Source organism: Eucyclogobius newberryi, unplaced genomic scaffold, assembly GCF_026437365.1.
Source record: "Eucyclogobius newberryi isolate DKJ021-1_F unplaced genomic scaffold, fEucNew1.0.hap1 SCAF_7, whole genome shotgun sequence".
NCBI classification, from domain to species: Eukaryota; Metazoa; Chordata; class Actinopteri; order Gobiiformes; family Gobiidae; genus Eucyclogobius; species Eucyclogobius newberryi.
The window spans coordinates 24,925,993-24,943,476 of NW_027316389.1; the positions used below are offsets into that span (position 1 = coordinate 24,925,993).

Genomic DNA, 17,484 nt, shown 5'->3' on the forward strand with positions numbered 1-17,484 from the left:
GAGACACGGGGAAAGAGTGGGGGGGACTTTCCTCCCATCAGCTGCAGCGTGCGCTCACCACTGCGTGTGTAGATGTGCGTGTATGACGCAGTCTCGGCACTGCGCAGAGAGGAGCGCCAGGTCCAGCCCGCGGTCCACACGCCTCGCTGTATTGGTGCCGAACCTGTGGAGCGCTCCGCTGACGGGACAAGCATGAAAGCAGTGGTCCAGCGGCTGAGTGGACGAGAGAGAGAAACAGCCCAAAGGTGAGGACAAAAAGAGTTATGCCACACCAAACAGGCGAGGTGTGTTTTCTATTTTAGATTCAGACTAATCCCATTCATCTTCGTCTTCATCTTAGTCTTAGTCTTCGTCTTAGTCTTCGTCTTCGTCTTCATCTTCATCTTCGTCTTCATCTTCGTCTTCATCTTCATCTTCATCTTCATCTTCATCTTCATCTTCATCTTCGTATTCGTATTGTTATTCATTCTTATTATACATATATATTTTTTATTTAACTTACAAACAGCAACTATTTTAAAAAAACTTTGTAGAGCAGAGGGACTTAAATTGCTCTTTTTGTTTGTTTGTTTATTTGTTTGTTTGTGTTGTGTGTGTTTAACTTAAAAATAACGTTTTTGACATCAGCCTTGTAGATTGTATTTTAGAGCAATTAAAAGGCAATGGGCTCCTTTACGAGTCCCTGTCCTTCATCTTTAATTGTGAAATGTCAGTTGTGGTTTTGTGACACCCTTAAAAAGGAGCCAGCCTTAACATTTTATTGCTGTCTGCATTTCAAGTGTCCAAAACATTGTAAAATGAATTAATTTAATGTGTTGACAAGTGGGTTTGATGTTATGAAACCCAGACAGCCTTTTGAGATTTTGCAGTTCAAACAATAAATGGGTTATTAAGTTGACAATAATGCAATTCTTGTTTGTCTGTGCAGAAACAAGCTGTCCATGTCCAAGATCTATAGTTATTTGACATCATAATCATACTATCCTACAAAAAATTGGTATGCCAGATTCAATATTAGCCGTCATTTTAGTTATTTACTTTATAGCACATTCTCGTGGGCAGAATAGTGTCCTTATTGCTGTACGGTGCAGATGCAAAAGGCATGATAGTCAGGAAGACAGAGTTCCTCTTGTTCCTTATAATTGACGTGATTCTGTTCAGTTTTAAAAAATTCCACCGTGCGCTATCTCTGGAGCCTTCCTTAGCTGACGGCAGTATTTTATCGCGGCTTTACTGGAGTCATGAGGCCAATGTGTATTTTGAACATCCCATAATGGAGGGTATCTGTGTGCAAGTCCAATTCTGAATCTAAAGCTGAAAACAACAGGGTTAGATGGACAGGCGCGGGTGATACTCGTGTGTTTTTGGTCTAAAGTTGAAGGGGTCAAGCTGCAGTGTGGTGAGAGGAGGCAGGTATGTCCAAAACAACTGTGGGTAGAACCCTTTTGCAAAGAAAAAGTGAGGATATTTGTTTGCTGAAAATCTAGCTTAGCAGGTTCTAAATGTATCAAGCACTGTACATTAATTACTACCAAACAGAAGTAACCAAAAATGCTTAAAATTGGATGGCTTTACAATCATAAAGGTGAGCAGACAAATCTCCTAACTCCAAGAACCTGCTGATCAGATAAATACAACTGTGCACAATAGCTGCTATGTATGACTTTATTGAACAAGATTTATAAAGCAGAATTTGCCAGACTTAAAAAAAACAAAAATGGTATGAGGTCTTCAAATGCACTACATTGCGTTGCTTTGCTGCAAACTTGAATTGACTGCGGTGTTGGTGTGCTATGACTAGACAATCTGTCAGCCAAAACCTACAACTGCAGCAAATGGGGATGTTTGAGTGTGGTTGGTCCGTGCTGCTTGTTCTGTCAGTCAACCTGGACATGGGAAACTAACACCTGTATGTCAGTGCTGAGCTCCGGACTTCACTGTGTTTGGGAAGTCTTTAGGAAGACAAGACAAGCTTGGTCTGACATCAAGGTCTCAATGCCCATAGTGGCACCATTGTGTGATTACAGCCAACTCCAAAAGGACCTTGAAGCGTTGCACAGCTTTAAAGGGCAGACTTGCATTGTCTCATCATCCGTTTGTATAGATGTCATCACATAATATAAAATGATGCCTTGTTTGCATAAGGCGGTTCCTTATTTGCCTGCTGTTCTTCTGTGACTTTTTAGACAGAAGAAACAATACTATAAAGAAATAAAAAAACATGTCATGGTAGTCTTTACCAAAAAAATAGAGGTTGTATGGATTTCCTACACTACAATACATCTAGCTACAGAAAAGACAGGTTTGTTTGCATTCCCACCAAATCCTCATGATCATGCCTATAAATAGTTATGTAAATTGATAGTAAATAGATTGTTATTTTTGAAATATTTGACAGAATATCTATAGAGAAAAGCAAATAGTGATGTCTCATATTCTCACACACAGTTAGTGAGATATCAATGGCTACCTCTTGATACTGTTGAGTGGAGCGCTGACTGAATTGATGTGCTCTCAATCAGCTGCTGCTCTCATGGTGGAGTGCGTTATTATTTAAAGTTCATTGGTCAATACTGGCATGCAGATACATGCATAAACAGCTTTACAGCGGTCAAGTGACTGAATAAAGCATCATTACTGTCTAAATCCACCTTCCCTTCTGCAGGGAACCATGTGCAGCTCCCTGAGTCCCAAACAGACCATTGGCCCGGGCCTGACTGACATGCAGCAGTACCAGCAGTGGCTCGCCAGTCGCCATGAAGCCAGTCTGCTGCCCATGAAGGAGGATCTGGCCCTGTGGCTCTCCAACATGCTTAGTAAGAATGGCTCATTTGCATGGCATACATACCTGTTTACTGCCTTTTATTTAGACTGATGAGAACATGCTTATTCACAGGTCAGTCCAAAAATAGTAGCTTGGCTGTATTGTTGCTGATTGTGCTTTTTGGGAGCTTACAATCAATGTGAACCTCATTACTGCTGTTAAGTAACTTGAATATGTGGCCGTCATTAACAGCTGCTGAATACTGGAACTGGCGGTGAGGATGCAAATATACTCCCACGGCAACACGGCATCTTTGCTGCATTAAATGTTCTAACAAGTATTGTTTATGGTGCTTTTTGTGTCCCCAATTACAAGCTATTGATCACATTAGGGCAGTAGTCAACTAAAGATATTTATTTTGCTTTGCGCAAGAATGACTAAAAAAAACTGTATCTTCATAAGTAAAAAAGCAGATTAAACTATCCAGTTCAAACTTAAGCTAATTCACTGCCTTCTCCTTTCTGATGTGGTCAATATAAATCCTTATAATATCCTAGTATAAAGGTAAATATTGACTAATAAAAAATGTGTTTGACTAAGATACCAACCAATTTATCAACTCAATAACCAAGGACTATTGCCCTAGATCACACTCGTGTGACATTCGACAATAAATTGTTTAGTAATTTATAACAATCCATAAATAAACCATGGTAACAGGCTTTCTCAACCATGCATCGGACAGACCAACCCTAGCATCTCTTTTAATTTAATTTATAATGATTAACTCCTACGTCTGGCACCATGTTCCCAGGATATCCTGCACTGGACTTGTATTTCTCTCTCCAACTATTTAGGTTCCTGAAACAGACACCAGTTTGAACATCTTAAAACAACTCCTCTATCCTGTTTGTTATCTCAAGCTGCATTACAACATTACACACCTTTAGTCTGTGTGGACAAAGGTGCAAATAGTGTAAATTGATATTCTCAAATTACACTAGGTGGATACTGGCTGGCAACTGCAAAGGTGACTCATTTATTTGACAAGCCAAGGCATAATAATATATATAAGAGCCGGTAATTAAGTATTTCTCTATGGATCCCTTTGGAGTTGATTTTTCCTATACGTGCTATGCTTGGTTTAGTATAGGCATAAAACTGGAGCTGGTTGAGTATTTCTCAAGCTCTCGATTTTCTGGCCACAATTATAACATTTGGAACTCATTAAAAGCCTTAGACCCCTCCTCCTATAAGAAGCAGAAAAGGGATAAAAAAAAAAAAAAAAAACATCTCTGGGGTTGCTTTTCCCGCAGACACCCCCCCGATTACCACCTCCAATTTCACTATGATCTAACGTAACAAGAATGGTCGCTTGGAAGTCAGTCAAATGGACAGCTCAAGTTGATCTTAACCCATATATCAGAATAAATCTACAGGATAATGCGGTTCTATCATGCTATTCCTACGTACAAAGAGAAATGCAAAGTAATTGATGCGTTGCAGATTTGGCTACTGCAGAACCCACGACCGTACCATTATATTTGGGCAAAGCTTGAACCGCAAATGGGATAATAAATGCTTGGTGGTTAGTTATTCTTTTTTGATGAATTGAGTGCGCTGCTTCATTATGCCTCCCTCGGTCAGGTCTGGAAATCACCGCCGAAAGCTTCATGGATCGCTTGGACAATGGCTTCCTGTTGTGCCAGCTGGCTGAGACGCTGCAGGAGAAGTTCAGCGAAAGCAACGGCGTCCTGTCTCCGCTTGGCAACAACAAGGTAACAGAAAACCTGAGCGTTACAGTAGTGTTAACAATCTCACTTTTCTAAACAGATCCTAAAAGTACTTTGAATGACTTTGATGTTTGCGAGCGAAGATTTCGGGTCCAAGAAGCCAGATGCTTTGGATTGTATACTAGCAATAAACGTAATAATTAGGGCTGAATTTTATTTCAGAAACAATGATTATAGTGGAAATATTTGTACCGGTAGTTGGTTATAAATATAAACAGATGATATAAGACCCATTAATGTGCACATTAATATGGAAGTAGTGGAATATTTCTGTACAGTATTAAACATTTTTCAAATTGTTTTTTAACTGATATTGTGATTTCTTATGGCTTGTGTTAGAAATAAACATTTTATCTTCTTCAGCTTAGACATACCTGTATGCAAGAAAAAACTCTTTTCTGATGAGTTTTACCAAGTCTAAATTGGGGGATGGAGCAACAGAAACTTTGGCAAGAACTCATGAACCCATGGGGCCCCCTGTAAGAAGCGGATTAAGTTTTCTTTCTTTTAAAGACCTGAGGATTACAAGGATTTGTTTTGGATGAGATGTCATCCAACTTCACAGCAGGGCTTGCTTATAAAAAAAACAATTCACACAAGTTAAATATGCACCTGAAGTTGTCCAAAAAAAGTTGTAATATGGTCAAATCTATATAGTTCAGAGTCAGACAGGCACATATGTATTATAGTTAAAACATCAACATCAGAATTTCCATAAAACTCGTGCAACAAGAAAAGAAATGTAGACATAAATCAGAGCTGTCTCTATCCAGTCTTTGTTCATTTCATTTAAAACAACGATTCAATTTAAAAACGTGAAGGAGAGGTTATGACATTAATAAGGGAATCACAGGACGCTACATACCAGTAAACAAGTCCTTTTGAAGTCTCTGAGTAAATGTGATTTTCTCAGCCTAATAGACTGTCCTCACTTTCTCTGCTCAAAGTGGAATAATTGGCATTTCAATCTAGTCTCATTGTGTATTGACTCTGATAAACATTATTTTCTGAACTTGAACATCTGTATTTGAAACTGTTCATACTGTGTAGAGCAAGTTAAAGACATTTTTGTCTCTTCGGGGACTTTTTGATGTTTGCTCTGGGCTTAGTGACGGAGAGTCTCCTGATCTCAGTGTGAGCGCAGCCGCACAGATGTGAGGAAACACCCGGGTCAATGACCGTGAGACAGCAGATGATCCACTGAATACAGACTCTTTTCACTGAAGAGAATCAAGGCGATAAAGTTGTGATGCAGATAAGAATTCACTTTAATCATAATTCTAGATTTTTCATATTATAAAATACCGCATCCTTTTGGTTTTGATTCACGTTGGAGGCACGTGGCTGCTTGCCCAGTAAATGCGGTCGCTGGTTCAATTCCCCCTTCTCTCAATTACTGGACACTGTGGCCCGTTTCTGTGGTGTACTTTGGTATATGAGGAACAGATCTATTATTGTTCTGCGTACTGTAGGTCTGTTTCACACTGTCTGTATAAAAATGTCACCGAACATAATGTACAAGCTGCTGTTTATGCACTCTTATGTCTTAAAGCCCTTTAAAGTTGAGACGAATGAGATGAATCCATAAATCTTATTGAGTCGTCTCATGTAATTACATCAATCGATAAGTTTAGAATAGAGATAACATTTAAGCCTTTTCATATGATTGTCTTTTGCTCAATTTCAGCCTTCATCAATTGTTAAAATCTATTGATGTTGCAAAGCAAACAGACTTCACAGAGCTGTGACAATGAAGGGAGTATGAATAGGTTGTATCCACATTGATCTTTCTGTGGGAATACAAATTATTGTAATATGCACTTTGTTGTTTTTCCATAAATTTGGCATACACTTTCGACTGATCTCCTCCAAAGTTGTGCTGCTTCTGTGCACTGTGTAGATTAAGAGACTATTTTGTGTAATTGTAATAGTCACTTCAAATGTGGCCAACATATTTCAACAGGAATTAAAACAAAGCTTTTCCAGAAGGAGTTGGGGGTAGAGTCAGGAAAGCAAAGAAAAATACCCCAAAAAGCCCATTGCATATTTTCAGCATGAGCTCACTGCACCTTTCCCATCGCTCAGACGCACATATCCTTCATAAAGAAACCCACAGCCAGGCATAAATCTCCCTGTAAGGACCATGTGGGGGCTCAGTGCCATAAGCGTGTCATTTGATCCCGAATACAGAGCGCCTGGTAAAATAGGCCCAGTATACTAACCCGCCATCTCTTATATTGATCTGTATGGAAGTGATCCTGGTAGAAATCAGAGCCTCAACAGATGGAAAAGAAGTCAGTGCATGAAATAGTCTGAATGGCCCTGTGTTTTGACCAAAGCCCTGAGGGGGGGAAGTCACACTCTTTGACTAATGTTCACGTTGCTCCTTGTTCATCACAAGTTAGAAGATCATAAATGCATCAGTGACATAATATTATATTATTATATAAAATATTATTCTTTGTAACTCTTTGCGTGCAGACCGTTCCCTCGCGGAGGATTCCATGCCGGAAAAGTGCACCATCGGGATCTTTCTTTGCACGGGACAACACGGCCAACTTCTTGTCCTGGTGCAGAGAGGTTGGAGTTGGGGAAATGTGTCTATTTGAGTCTGAGGGTTTGGGTGAGTGCTTTAAACACACAAGGATGAGGTGAGAGGGTTTCAGTATGTGTCCGTGAAAAGCCTAATGGTGAATACTGACCAAGCACAACAATATGACTGTGGCCTTATAACATGCTTTATGGATGAAATAATAATGGTACTATCAAATGTCTCACAATACTATTACATTTATATCCAATTGCAAGTTCCTCAAACGTCAGAGTGAACGTTGTACAAACAGTAGCCTGCTCCAGTGTAGCCATGATGAGGAAATTACACATAATCACTTTTTCAGTTGTAATCCTAGAATATGACAATAATTATAGCACAGAGTCTCATTGCCACGGAAAAAGTACAATTTCTACAAAAAGGTACAAAACAGAGAATCCCTTAATCTCACAATAACCATCATATTGTAGTTTTTGCTATTGTTATATCTATTAAAATTATAGATACAACATTAACCACTTGAGCAATAGTTGAAGTTTTGTTTCAGATATTTAATTAATCAGGTCTCTTTACTTGCCACTTATTGATACTCACAGATGTTGTGAGGTGTTGACATTTATGCAGTACACGCTTCTCCTGTCAACGGTGATGGCATCTTTGCTTTAACTGGATTAGAGTTACTGTAAATCTGATTGCATCTACACAAAATGTCTGCAATTAACCCAAGCAACAACTACAGAGGGGAGTGAGATGGTGAGAAAGTAGGCCAGCAATATGCAAATGTATCTTAGTTGGGACAGTTCACAGTCAGCCTCTTTCATCAATGTCTCAAATTAGCGACGAAGATTCCTGTGTGTGAAAGCAAAGAAAGTACTTCTGTTGACTCAAGCACTGCAGTCCTAACATGTTCAGATTGTGACCTCGACAATGTCATACTTTCAGGCTGTGCATTTTTGCGATTCTGTCTGGTGCCTGCCTGAGCACAGAAAAAATATTTCTGCTATGGAAAGGTATGAAGCCCATTTTACAAAACACTGGGTTGACTACTGTCTATATTATTTTCTCTTTTTCTTTGTCCTTGTGATGGATTTGTTCAGAAGTACAGACATCCAGGTTGGCAATTGAACAATACCCTTTTCAATAATGCATGGTGTGGTGTGTCACATCTTCATCTCACTGTGATATAAACACTTTGTTCCACCAATGACTCCACAGTAAATCCATTTTTTGGGTAATTGTACTGTTTTGAGTAGTTTTTTTTTGTACATATTATGCACTATTATAATTCTAACCATGTAATTGTAATTAGCTACATTTCAAATCAGTTATTGAGTACGGCACATGTCTCAATCGTCCCATCCAGGTTTTTTCTCACCAATGATGTCACCTCTGTTGCTGCTCCATCTACACGACAAACGTACAAACAGCACTATATCGGCTGCTTTGATTGGTCAGAGAATATGCAGATTGCAGTTTAAAACACCTTAGTTCAGCTTTAAATGCTTTAATTAATCAGGTTTGTGTAAAAGACAGATCTCAAATGCTACTGAAACTGCGTAAATAGTAAGCATGCTTAAATAGTAAGCATGCTTACTATTTACTTTTACTTAAAGGCAAATGTAGCAGTGCTTGTACTTGTAATTGAGTGACTACCAATTTTCAGTGCTCTTTCCACCGCTGCATTTATGATACGACGAAACGTGACATTGATGCATGAAGTAAATGTATTTGTATTTTTGACTGTTCTCTGTCACAGTTGTTTTTTGATTTTCAATGCCTTGTTAGTCATTTATTAATACATTTTTCCTATCAATGTTTTTTGACAGTTCTTCATAAGCAGCCCAGAGAAGTGTGCCTCTGTCTTTTAGAGTTGGGACGGATAGCAAGCAGGTATGGATTATTTTGCATCATCAAAAAAACAGAAACCAAACAAATTAGAAAGGAAATTGAACAACTTGATTTCCAGAGGGCCAGATATTTCGGAGGGCCAAGGCCTCTGGGCCGGAGGTCCACAACTACTGTAACAATATTTTAGGATCTCAAAAAATATCCCCAACACTATTTCAATAAATTTAGTTTATACAGTAAATTAACTATAGACACATTCTATTTTTTGTGAGAAATGACATAAAATGCTTTACTAACTTTGCTTTGCAAAATTGGCCATCCAGAACTGAACCGGAATTAAATCAGGACTAGACTAATACAAATCAGGTCTGAACCAGAACTAACCCAGACTCAAACAAGGCCTAAACCCAAGACTAAACCAGGTATAGTGCTAACCCAGAATTAAACCACTAAACAAGTTTTTTTTAATCTTCCCTTTTTTAAATATTTGGAAGATGGGTTGTGGGCTGCATTAAATCGCTTGGAGTACTTGATTTGGCCCACAGGCCTTATGTTGTAAAGTATCAACAGCAAGTCTGTTTTCTGTTGTAGGTACAATGTGGAGCCTCCAGGGCTCATAAAGCTGGAGAAAGAGATTGAACTAGAAGAGAAAGCACCTTTACCTCCTCCATCGCCTGTGTCCCCATCTCAGCCCTTTCCACCATCTCCATCACTGTCGCCTTCCCCCTCCCCAACCGCTTCCCCAACTCCGGCCAAAGTCACCTCCAGCAAGAAAAGTACAGGGAAACAGCTGGATGATGCAGTAAGTCTATCAAACACCATTATCTATTGTGCTTCACTTGATGCCATGTGTGTTTTAAAATGCATGTTTGTGTTTTAGGTGCGGCACATCGCTGATGATCCTCCGTGCAAATGTCCAAACAAGTTCTGTGTGGAGAGACAGTCACAGGGTCGATATCGCGTTGGAGAGAAAATGCTCTTTATTCGGGTAATAATATATTGCTAATAAATCTATAATATACACTGTATTTTAAAAAACTAAAATCTAACATGTAAATGTTATACACATATTAGCAGCTGGATTTGTAAAATTGGTAGGTTAATACTGTAGTTTTTCTTCTTGGTCAAGGAGGCTGGTTGGAATGAGAGTTGTTATTATGTTGTGCCTGCTTTTGCTGTGTGGTAATGACAATTTCAGCTGAATATAGTTACATAGTATCAAACATACAAACGTTTTTTAGGGGGAAAATCATTTGTATAAAATCAATTGCTTGTTGGTGATCTTTTATAAACATTCACAGAGTCTGAGCTAAGGTAAACATTATTAAAGAAAGTGAATGAAGAAGAATACCGATTGCAGAAGCAGCATTCATCCCCTTGGGACTGTGGTTACTTGGCAACACAGCACCAGTATTCACATTTCTAAAATGTGATTCATGCATACGGTATGCTGAGGATGTTCAGGCACAGGGAGGAGGGTCTTCTGCTGTCGGCATGTTGCACTGCACTCTACAAAATGGTGTGTGATAAATACAGAACAATATGACTTGGACTATTGATAATATAATGATAGGTACATAAAGTCCATGTAGGCCTACTTTCATTGACTGATTTTTTATTCTTTGTGTTGCTGAGCAACCAAGGACTAATGGGAAATCTTGCATCCAAATCAAGGCTCCATAGTGACAATGCTCAAACAAGCAAAGAGTGATTTACATTGGAGGAAATTATTTTAATACTACGCACAAATTATGCAAGGTCTAGCCTTTTCTCTCAGGCAATCGTAACTGTGAAGATGCTTTAATTAAAATTCCACAGATATTATATGATCCATGCTGCTGCTACACTGAAAATAAGGCACCAAACCAAAAAGGTCTGACCACCACACATTATACATCACAGACGTCCCCCCTCGTGCCATTAATCAGGTTCTTGTACCTGGAACACCAGACCTGAACTTTCTGTGTTATGTGGGAGAGGTGCTGTCCTGGCAGGACCCAGAGGCTGTTGTCCACTCAAACTCCCTGAAAAGGGGTCCCCTCCAACAAGGTCCTGTCCCAGAGCAGCATGATTGAAACACTTTTGCATCACAGCGGACCATTACCTCCACAGTCACAGCGCCCCAAGGCCTGCAGCAGCTGATTGGACCTGCTGCTGCCACTGGCCTGCAGATTGATTTTGTTAAGAGACTTATAAATGTTGTATGCTGCTGCAGGGCAATAAACCTCATATTGGGCTGGACTGAGGGTACAATCTCTAGAGCCACTTTACCCTTTTAAAATATAAACTTGGAGTTTCCTTTTCAATGCAGCTTTGTCTCTCTTCGTTGAACATTTCTGTGTGAATTCTCAGAAATCACACTGCAGCTTTTTGAACTATTCTATTGTTAATGGGTTAAAAGGTTAGTAAGTGAGGATGACATGCTTTATGGTCATTGCCTCTGGGAAATGTGTATGCCAGAGCTGTAAATTACTTCCTTTCTTTAGGAGGTCAGTTTTTCCTCCTTTTTTAAAACTTATATTCAAATAAAACATTTATATTTATACTGAATAACAAAGTTAAGTTTAAGTCTACATTAAATGCAAGAGCCTTTCCCAGAAATCAACCTAAAGGATATTTTGCTTGACCTTAAAGTGATATAAATGTCCCCACATTAGTCTAGGGCCGGACCTCAAAGCATTCTTAAGTGTTCATTCAGGTTCAAAGCTCCATTAGGGAAATGACATAAGACCCTTAAGAAGGACTTTTGACACACATCAACACGAGTGGCTCTGTAATCCTATTGTGTCTTTTCCTTCTTGCTGTCTGCAGATGCTCCACAATAAGCATGTGATGGTGCGTGTGGGCGGAGGCTGGGAGACCTTTGAGAGCTATCTCTTAAAGCATGATCCGTGTCGCATGCTGCAGTTTTCCAGAGTGGAAGGAAAGACTTCACTCATTGGCAGCAAGTCCCCCAGCATCAAAGACCTGAGCCCTGACAGCTACATGGTGGTGGCAGCAAACTGTAAAGGCAAAAAGTGAGACCATGCAGGGACTGGACTGAGCAAAATCATTTCCCAAATGTTCAAGTGTGATATATTCATGTTTTAGTTGTATTTAATATTTTAGTGAGATCCGTTCAGTCAATAGATTTTTTGTCTTCATTTCAATATTATGCTCATTTAGTATCGTATTTAGTAGTTTTTTATTGATGTAATGGAATCCTGGATTTGTTTTATGTATGTCTGAACAATATTTCTACAAAGACCAAAAAACCTTAACAAGCCTTCTGTTTAGTAAGACTAAACATGTGACCGACCTCTGTGCTGTAGATATACATTATAGACAAGTCTATGAAATGTATGATTCTTGTACCATTGAAATGTTTTTATTTATTTTGAATTGCAACGACGACTATCATCTTTTCATCCTTGCTGCATTCAGCCAGGTTCATGGGGTCCTCTTTCTTTTCATTTCTTGTACGTTACTGCTCTCTAGTGGCAGCCAATGTTCTAGTAACATACAGAACACAAATAAAAATAAATTGTATGTATATTTTATTGAAAACGTTATGACTGGAAAGTAAGTCAATATCTACAAATTCCTTTGACAATTATGATATAGTAAACTGTTATAAATAATTTGTATTATATTTCTTGCAAAACTACACCACACAATAGCAGAGATTGTATTTATTGTAGCAAATAACACTGATTATATCTTCAGTACTACAAAATTGGCAAGAGCACCAGAAGCTTTCAAAGATTTAGCGATTGCTTTAGGAAAAGCACTCAGTCAAATAGGCAAGTTTTCTGTACTAAATATCTAATAGCTGTCAAACTGTTTCTGCATCTTTCATCACAATAAAGCAGAAATACATACATTGTCTATTATGCATATAAAGGGTTTCAAACAGTATGAAAAGTCTCATTGAGGGTGTAGTGCCAGAGGCCAGCAGAAAGTGCAGCAAGTTCATCTCCTTCTGTTAAAGTGGCTTGACTTTCACCATTAATATTATGTGCCCTCCAAAAGCACCCAATGTGATTAATAGCCTTTATGGATATCATAAATTAATGTTGATTCAATTTTGTAAACATAAACAGGGCGTGTTTTGTTGTTTTTAACAACTCAGACAAGACAGTACTTGCAGTGTAGGAAGTGTAGTGTGAGCGCTTCATAAGGGCAATGTGTGAGTATCAATATATTTAACAGCAATTGTTTGTGCCATTTCAGTCTCTTCAGAGAAAGGAAAAAAAATATGGCAACCGGGTAGAAACATCAACTGCATTTGTTTGTGCAAATTGTCTGTCTTGTCAGTATGAATAAATATATACTAGTGGAATAATTAAATAGTTAAATTACAATTTATAAAGTAAACAGCAGTTTTTTTCTTCATCTTCAAGTTGGGTTGGAAGTTTGGTTTTCAGATTTGAAGTATCAGGAGTTTCATCCAACTTGCCACTGAAATAGAATGAAAATATATTTGATCAACTGATGTTAAAAATGTTATGTAAATAAGTACACAACTTATCTGGGTAAATGATGAATATAACATTTAAAAGTAAAACTATTTCAGATCAATCACAAGATTACCTTTAGCCCTCCACCTCCAGAGACTGACGTTGTCATCTCCTGTTTTTCCATCTCTTCTTGTTTTTTTCTTTTCCTTTCCACTGCTTCTGGGTTTTTAACACCCCTGTATGTTGTCTGTAAAATAACAGGAAAGGTTTAAAATTAGCATAAACAGCAAACATCAACGGGAAACAGCCAAGCAAACAGAGGACAGAGTGTGAGCAGAAGTGCGACCCTTCTCTGGTTGCTGTGCACAGAAGTGAAAGTTAAAGCAAAGCACTGGACAACCATTACCATTAAAATGGTGATCTGTGTGCGAACCCATTCCAGCTGTGAGACTCAGGATTGTGATTGGGTAAGTTGAGGAGATAACAGGCATTGGGGTTAATTTTAAGAAAGGAAGATGTTACGCCGACTCACCTTTGTGCCACTTTTGTCTTGTGCTTACGTTTTTTCAAGTGGCTCCTCTGTACAGTAAAAATTACTCATGAAGCTCCTCTAATAATTAGAACTATCTTTAAGAAATTGTGCACCCCCAAGGTAAACTAGTACAATAAACTGTTATCAAACTTGGACAAATCAATAATTTATAAATTTTAGATACTGCATTGTAAATACATTATATTATACTGTTGACTTACTTGAGTATGCACAAAAAAAACATCTTTCCCTTAGTCATAAATCAGACTACAGTAGTAGTTGTGGTAATTATATGTTTCAATACACTTAAAGCCCAGCTTAAATGTGTTGAGTATTTTCACACATAGAAATAGTGTAAGTGGATGACAGACTCTAGGACAAGGCCACTCCCCTGGACCCGCAGAGCTTTTACATACAAACTCATACAAACTGGTGTAAATGTAATGACATGTATTTAGATAGTTTTCACAGTATAAACTTGAAACCCACCTCCTTTTGTCTCTTTTCAGCCGCTTCTGCCAACTGTCTTCTCCTTGTGTCCTGTATAAAAAAAGACACACAACTATTTAGGAGTGAATGTGCAGGGCCTGTCAGGAATATTTGACATTCCACTTATATTTACATAAACTAAAACCAAGCTATGGGGCTAAATACCCGTGTCTAGGAGGAATTACACATTGGATTCAACTGTCCTCTATGTTTGTTTCGACACCAACATCGATAAGAAAGTTTTTTTAACTGAAATAACACATTACTTACAGGATCTGGCGTAACTACAATATCGTCCGCCGCGCCTCCAAAGCACGGTAAACACATCCCCATCGTTCTGTAACTCTCAGACCACAAAAGGCAACGTTGAATAATTGTGTACAGTACACTTCAATTGAACTACCAACAAGCTCTTTTGCGGGGAAATGGGTGAAGGCTGTAGCGCTTATAAATAAGGCAGATTCTCCCGCAGGCTGACTCGTGTGGCATCAGGCACCGTTAGCTTGCGCCGCAGCTAGCGTTAGCATTAGCTATACCTAACGTTACATGCCAGGCGCCAGCGCTTCTCCACAGATAAAAGCACCGACAGTCTAGGGAAGTAACTAAGGCAATTAATGTTTCCACCACCTCTTGCTTCCACCTAACTTTAGTGACATCTTAATCTAGGATGCTTAACGCCTTGGTTGTTTCTGGAGTTAAAGGGGCTCCGTTTGCAGACTCCTGGGTATGTTCAAGACACCATATGTAATGCTATTATTTTATTAGATATAACAACTGCAAAATACGCGTTAAAATGACACGTGCATATTTCCGATCTTGACTTAAATTATAATAATTTGTAAATGTAACTGATAATATAGGAAAATACTGTAGGCCACCTGCTTTTGGATTATTGAATTATATTCTTGAACGTAACTCTTTGAAGAATTGACAATGCATTATACGTGGATAAACAGCACCCCTCAGTGGACAAAGCAAGAAGTTAATACTTACTGTAGGTACAATGCCTTTAGGCTACTCTGTACATTGCTTAGCTATTATTATTATATCTTAACTGATTTCAGCGGCGTTTAAATGGCTAAAGAGACAGTGTGGGACATAATGTGTATATTTTGCTTATTATTTTTGCTTAATGAAGATACGGGACTCTCTCAAAGCTGTTGGAGCCTATTCTGCTACAGTGAGTGAGGTGAAGAGAAGCTCCTCTTTTGAATACAGGTAAGCCACAAGCATGGTCTATTTATATTTTAAACATGACTAACACAACAAAATAAATCAAGCATGATCAAAAACTTATAATTGTGTTGGGAGTAGTTTGCCAAATCCATGTGTGGTGTGAATGACGGTGGAGTTCCCTACAGCAGTTCTGTCTGGTCAGTACTGTGTCCAATCAATAGAGAGTTTAATGTTGTGCCGCGCTTCGTCTGACAAAACTCCACCCATTCATCTTGTCGGCGAGCTGGCTTTTTCACAGCTCAGCGTGCAGCAGCAGTGAAGGGATCGGAGACACATAAAACTGCTCATCCTTCTGTAGCATTGTAAGTTAAGAAGAAGATACTTAGCTTATTCATTTGGGATTTTGAATAGACGACAAACTATGGACGCCACAGCCTTGCAGGCTCTGGGCTGCTCTTCAGGTATGGATCACTTTTACAACTTGGCAAGCTTTACCACAGAGCTGTTTCTAATTAATGAGATGATGTTTTATTGAAGTAGTAAATGTGTGTAGTCATTTTCATTTTGGACTATCGTTGATTATGCCATATTGTTTGACTGAAATACTAAACTGAAGCTCTAATACATCAGCCACAGTGTATAAAAAAGATGCTTGTTTGGAATGACAATTGAAAGTATTTAGAATTCAAAATATGTCGCGCTTACAAGCTTCTTCTGTGTATGCTTGTAGAAGTTCCAAGAAATTGAATATCACAATAACAGCAATTTGTATTGAACTGTTCGTTTTATTCATGTGTGCAGTTTAATGAGCTAACAATACATGAATGCTGTTGCTTTTATTAGCCAAAGATCATCGCTGCCCCAGGCCAAGATGGAAATGACAAAATGATGGTGATGTCCTGTAAGCTAATAGGGCTTTTTTTATTGTGTTGATCCATGTGCACGGATGTTCAGTGGTGTGAGGAGAAGCCAGCTACAGTTAGCATTACTTTTGCTTATGCAGTTGCCCAGTGAACTTTGACCCCAGAAGTGTTTATGAAGAGAGAAGATTTCTATATATAAGAACATTCACAAGATAATATATTTTTTCTCATGTTTTATAAGATCCATGACAAAAGAATAGAAAGGGGCCACATGCAAGTCCTGAATATAAATGTAAATGGTTGCTAAAGAAGGATGAGCATGCAGATTAAGGTTTTTAGATACAAGTTGAACAGAAAATATAATAGAGGAGTCTGACCTAATCACATTTTTGGATTTAATACCATTCATGCTTTAAGGTAAAGGTAAAGTCTCTCTTCTCTTTGCTTTTAAATTAGATTTTGGCAAGTAAAACATAAATAATTTCTTTATTGTTAGGAACCTTTTTATAAGATTACAGGTTTAAATTTTAGGAAAACCTCTCTGCCGTTTCTAAGTGACCTAATGTACAGTGTTTAGTGTAGTGAGAGCTGTTTGCCGCCAACTCATTCTCTGTAGAAACCTTAATGCCTCTTTTATTCAGTTAACAAACAGCAGAGTGTTAACAGAGTGTTAAACTGTTGTAAATCCAAATTAAATTTACTTTATGATCAGTGCAAAGAGTTCCCAAACATGCTATTATTAAATTAGACAAGACTCAGTAAAGTTATAATTGGAATTCTGCTCATCAATGGCTAATGCAACACTTTACAGTTACTTTAGTGTTGATGTGTATTTGGTCAAACAGGAAATACCTGCTCATCAATCGATCTACATCAGGACCAGCCGTAGCTCCTGCACTTTGCTTTAATGGACAAGAGCATTAAATAAATGTTCCATGTCACATTTTAGTAAAGTTTTAACTCATCGCATCATAATTACTTTTAAAATGCATCAAATCATAAATAACATAGGGTCTTACTTGGAAGTGC

The 17,484-nt window shown here is 38.4% G+C and overlaps 2 protein-coding genes across 3 annotated transcripts; one reads left to right on the forward strand and one right to left on the reverse strand.

Moving 5' to 3' along the window:
* The first annotated feature begins 71 nt into the window (after positions 1-71).
* On the forward strand, positions 72-12,816 carry gas2a (growth arrest-specific 2a). The gene is made up of 8 exons (XM_072434591.1): positions 72-245; positions 2,666-2,816; positions 4,412-4,542; positions 7,039-7,180; positions 8,935-8,998; positions 9,548-9,758; positions 9,837-9,944; positions 11,768-12,816. Exons 2-8 carry the CDS (start codon positions 2,672-2,674, stop codon positions 11,975-11,977), a joined length of 1,011 nt encoding a protein of 336 aa, XP_072290692.1. The 5' UTR covers positions 72-245; positions 2,666-2,671; the 3' UTR covers positions 11,978-12,816.
* On the reverse strand, positions 12,613-15,087 carry svip (small VCP interacting protein). Of its 2 annotated transcripts, XM_072434593.1 has the most exons (5): positions 14,687-15,087; positions 14,417-14,467; positions 13,928-13,974; positions 13,529-13,642; positions 12,613-13,396 (listed from the first exon to the last, which is right to left on the reverse strand). In XM_072434593.1, exons 1-4 carry the CDS (start codon positions 14,747-14,749, stop codon positions 13,561-13,563), a joined length of 243 nt encoding a protein of 80 aa, XP_072290694.1. In that variant the 5' UTR covers positions 14,750-15,087; the 3' UTR covers positions 12,613-13,396; positions 13,529-13,560. The 2 variants fall into 2 exon arrangements, with proteins under 2 accessions (XP_072290694.1, XP_072290693.1); XM_072434592.1 differs by lacking the exon at positions 13,928-13,974 and having other exon boundaries at positions 14,687-15,074.
* Between the last annotated feature and the right edge of the window lie 2,397 nt (positions 15,088-17,484).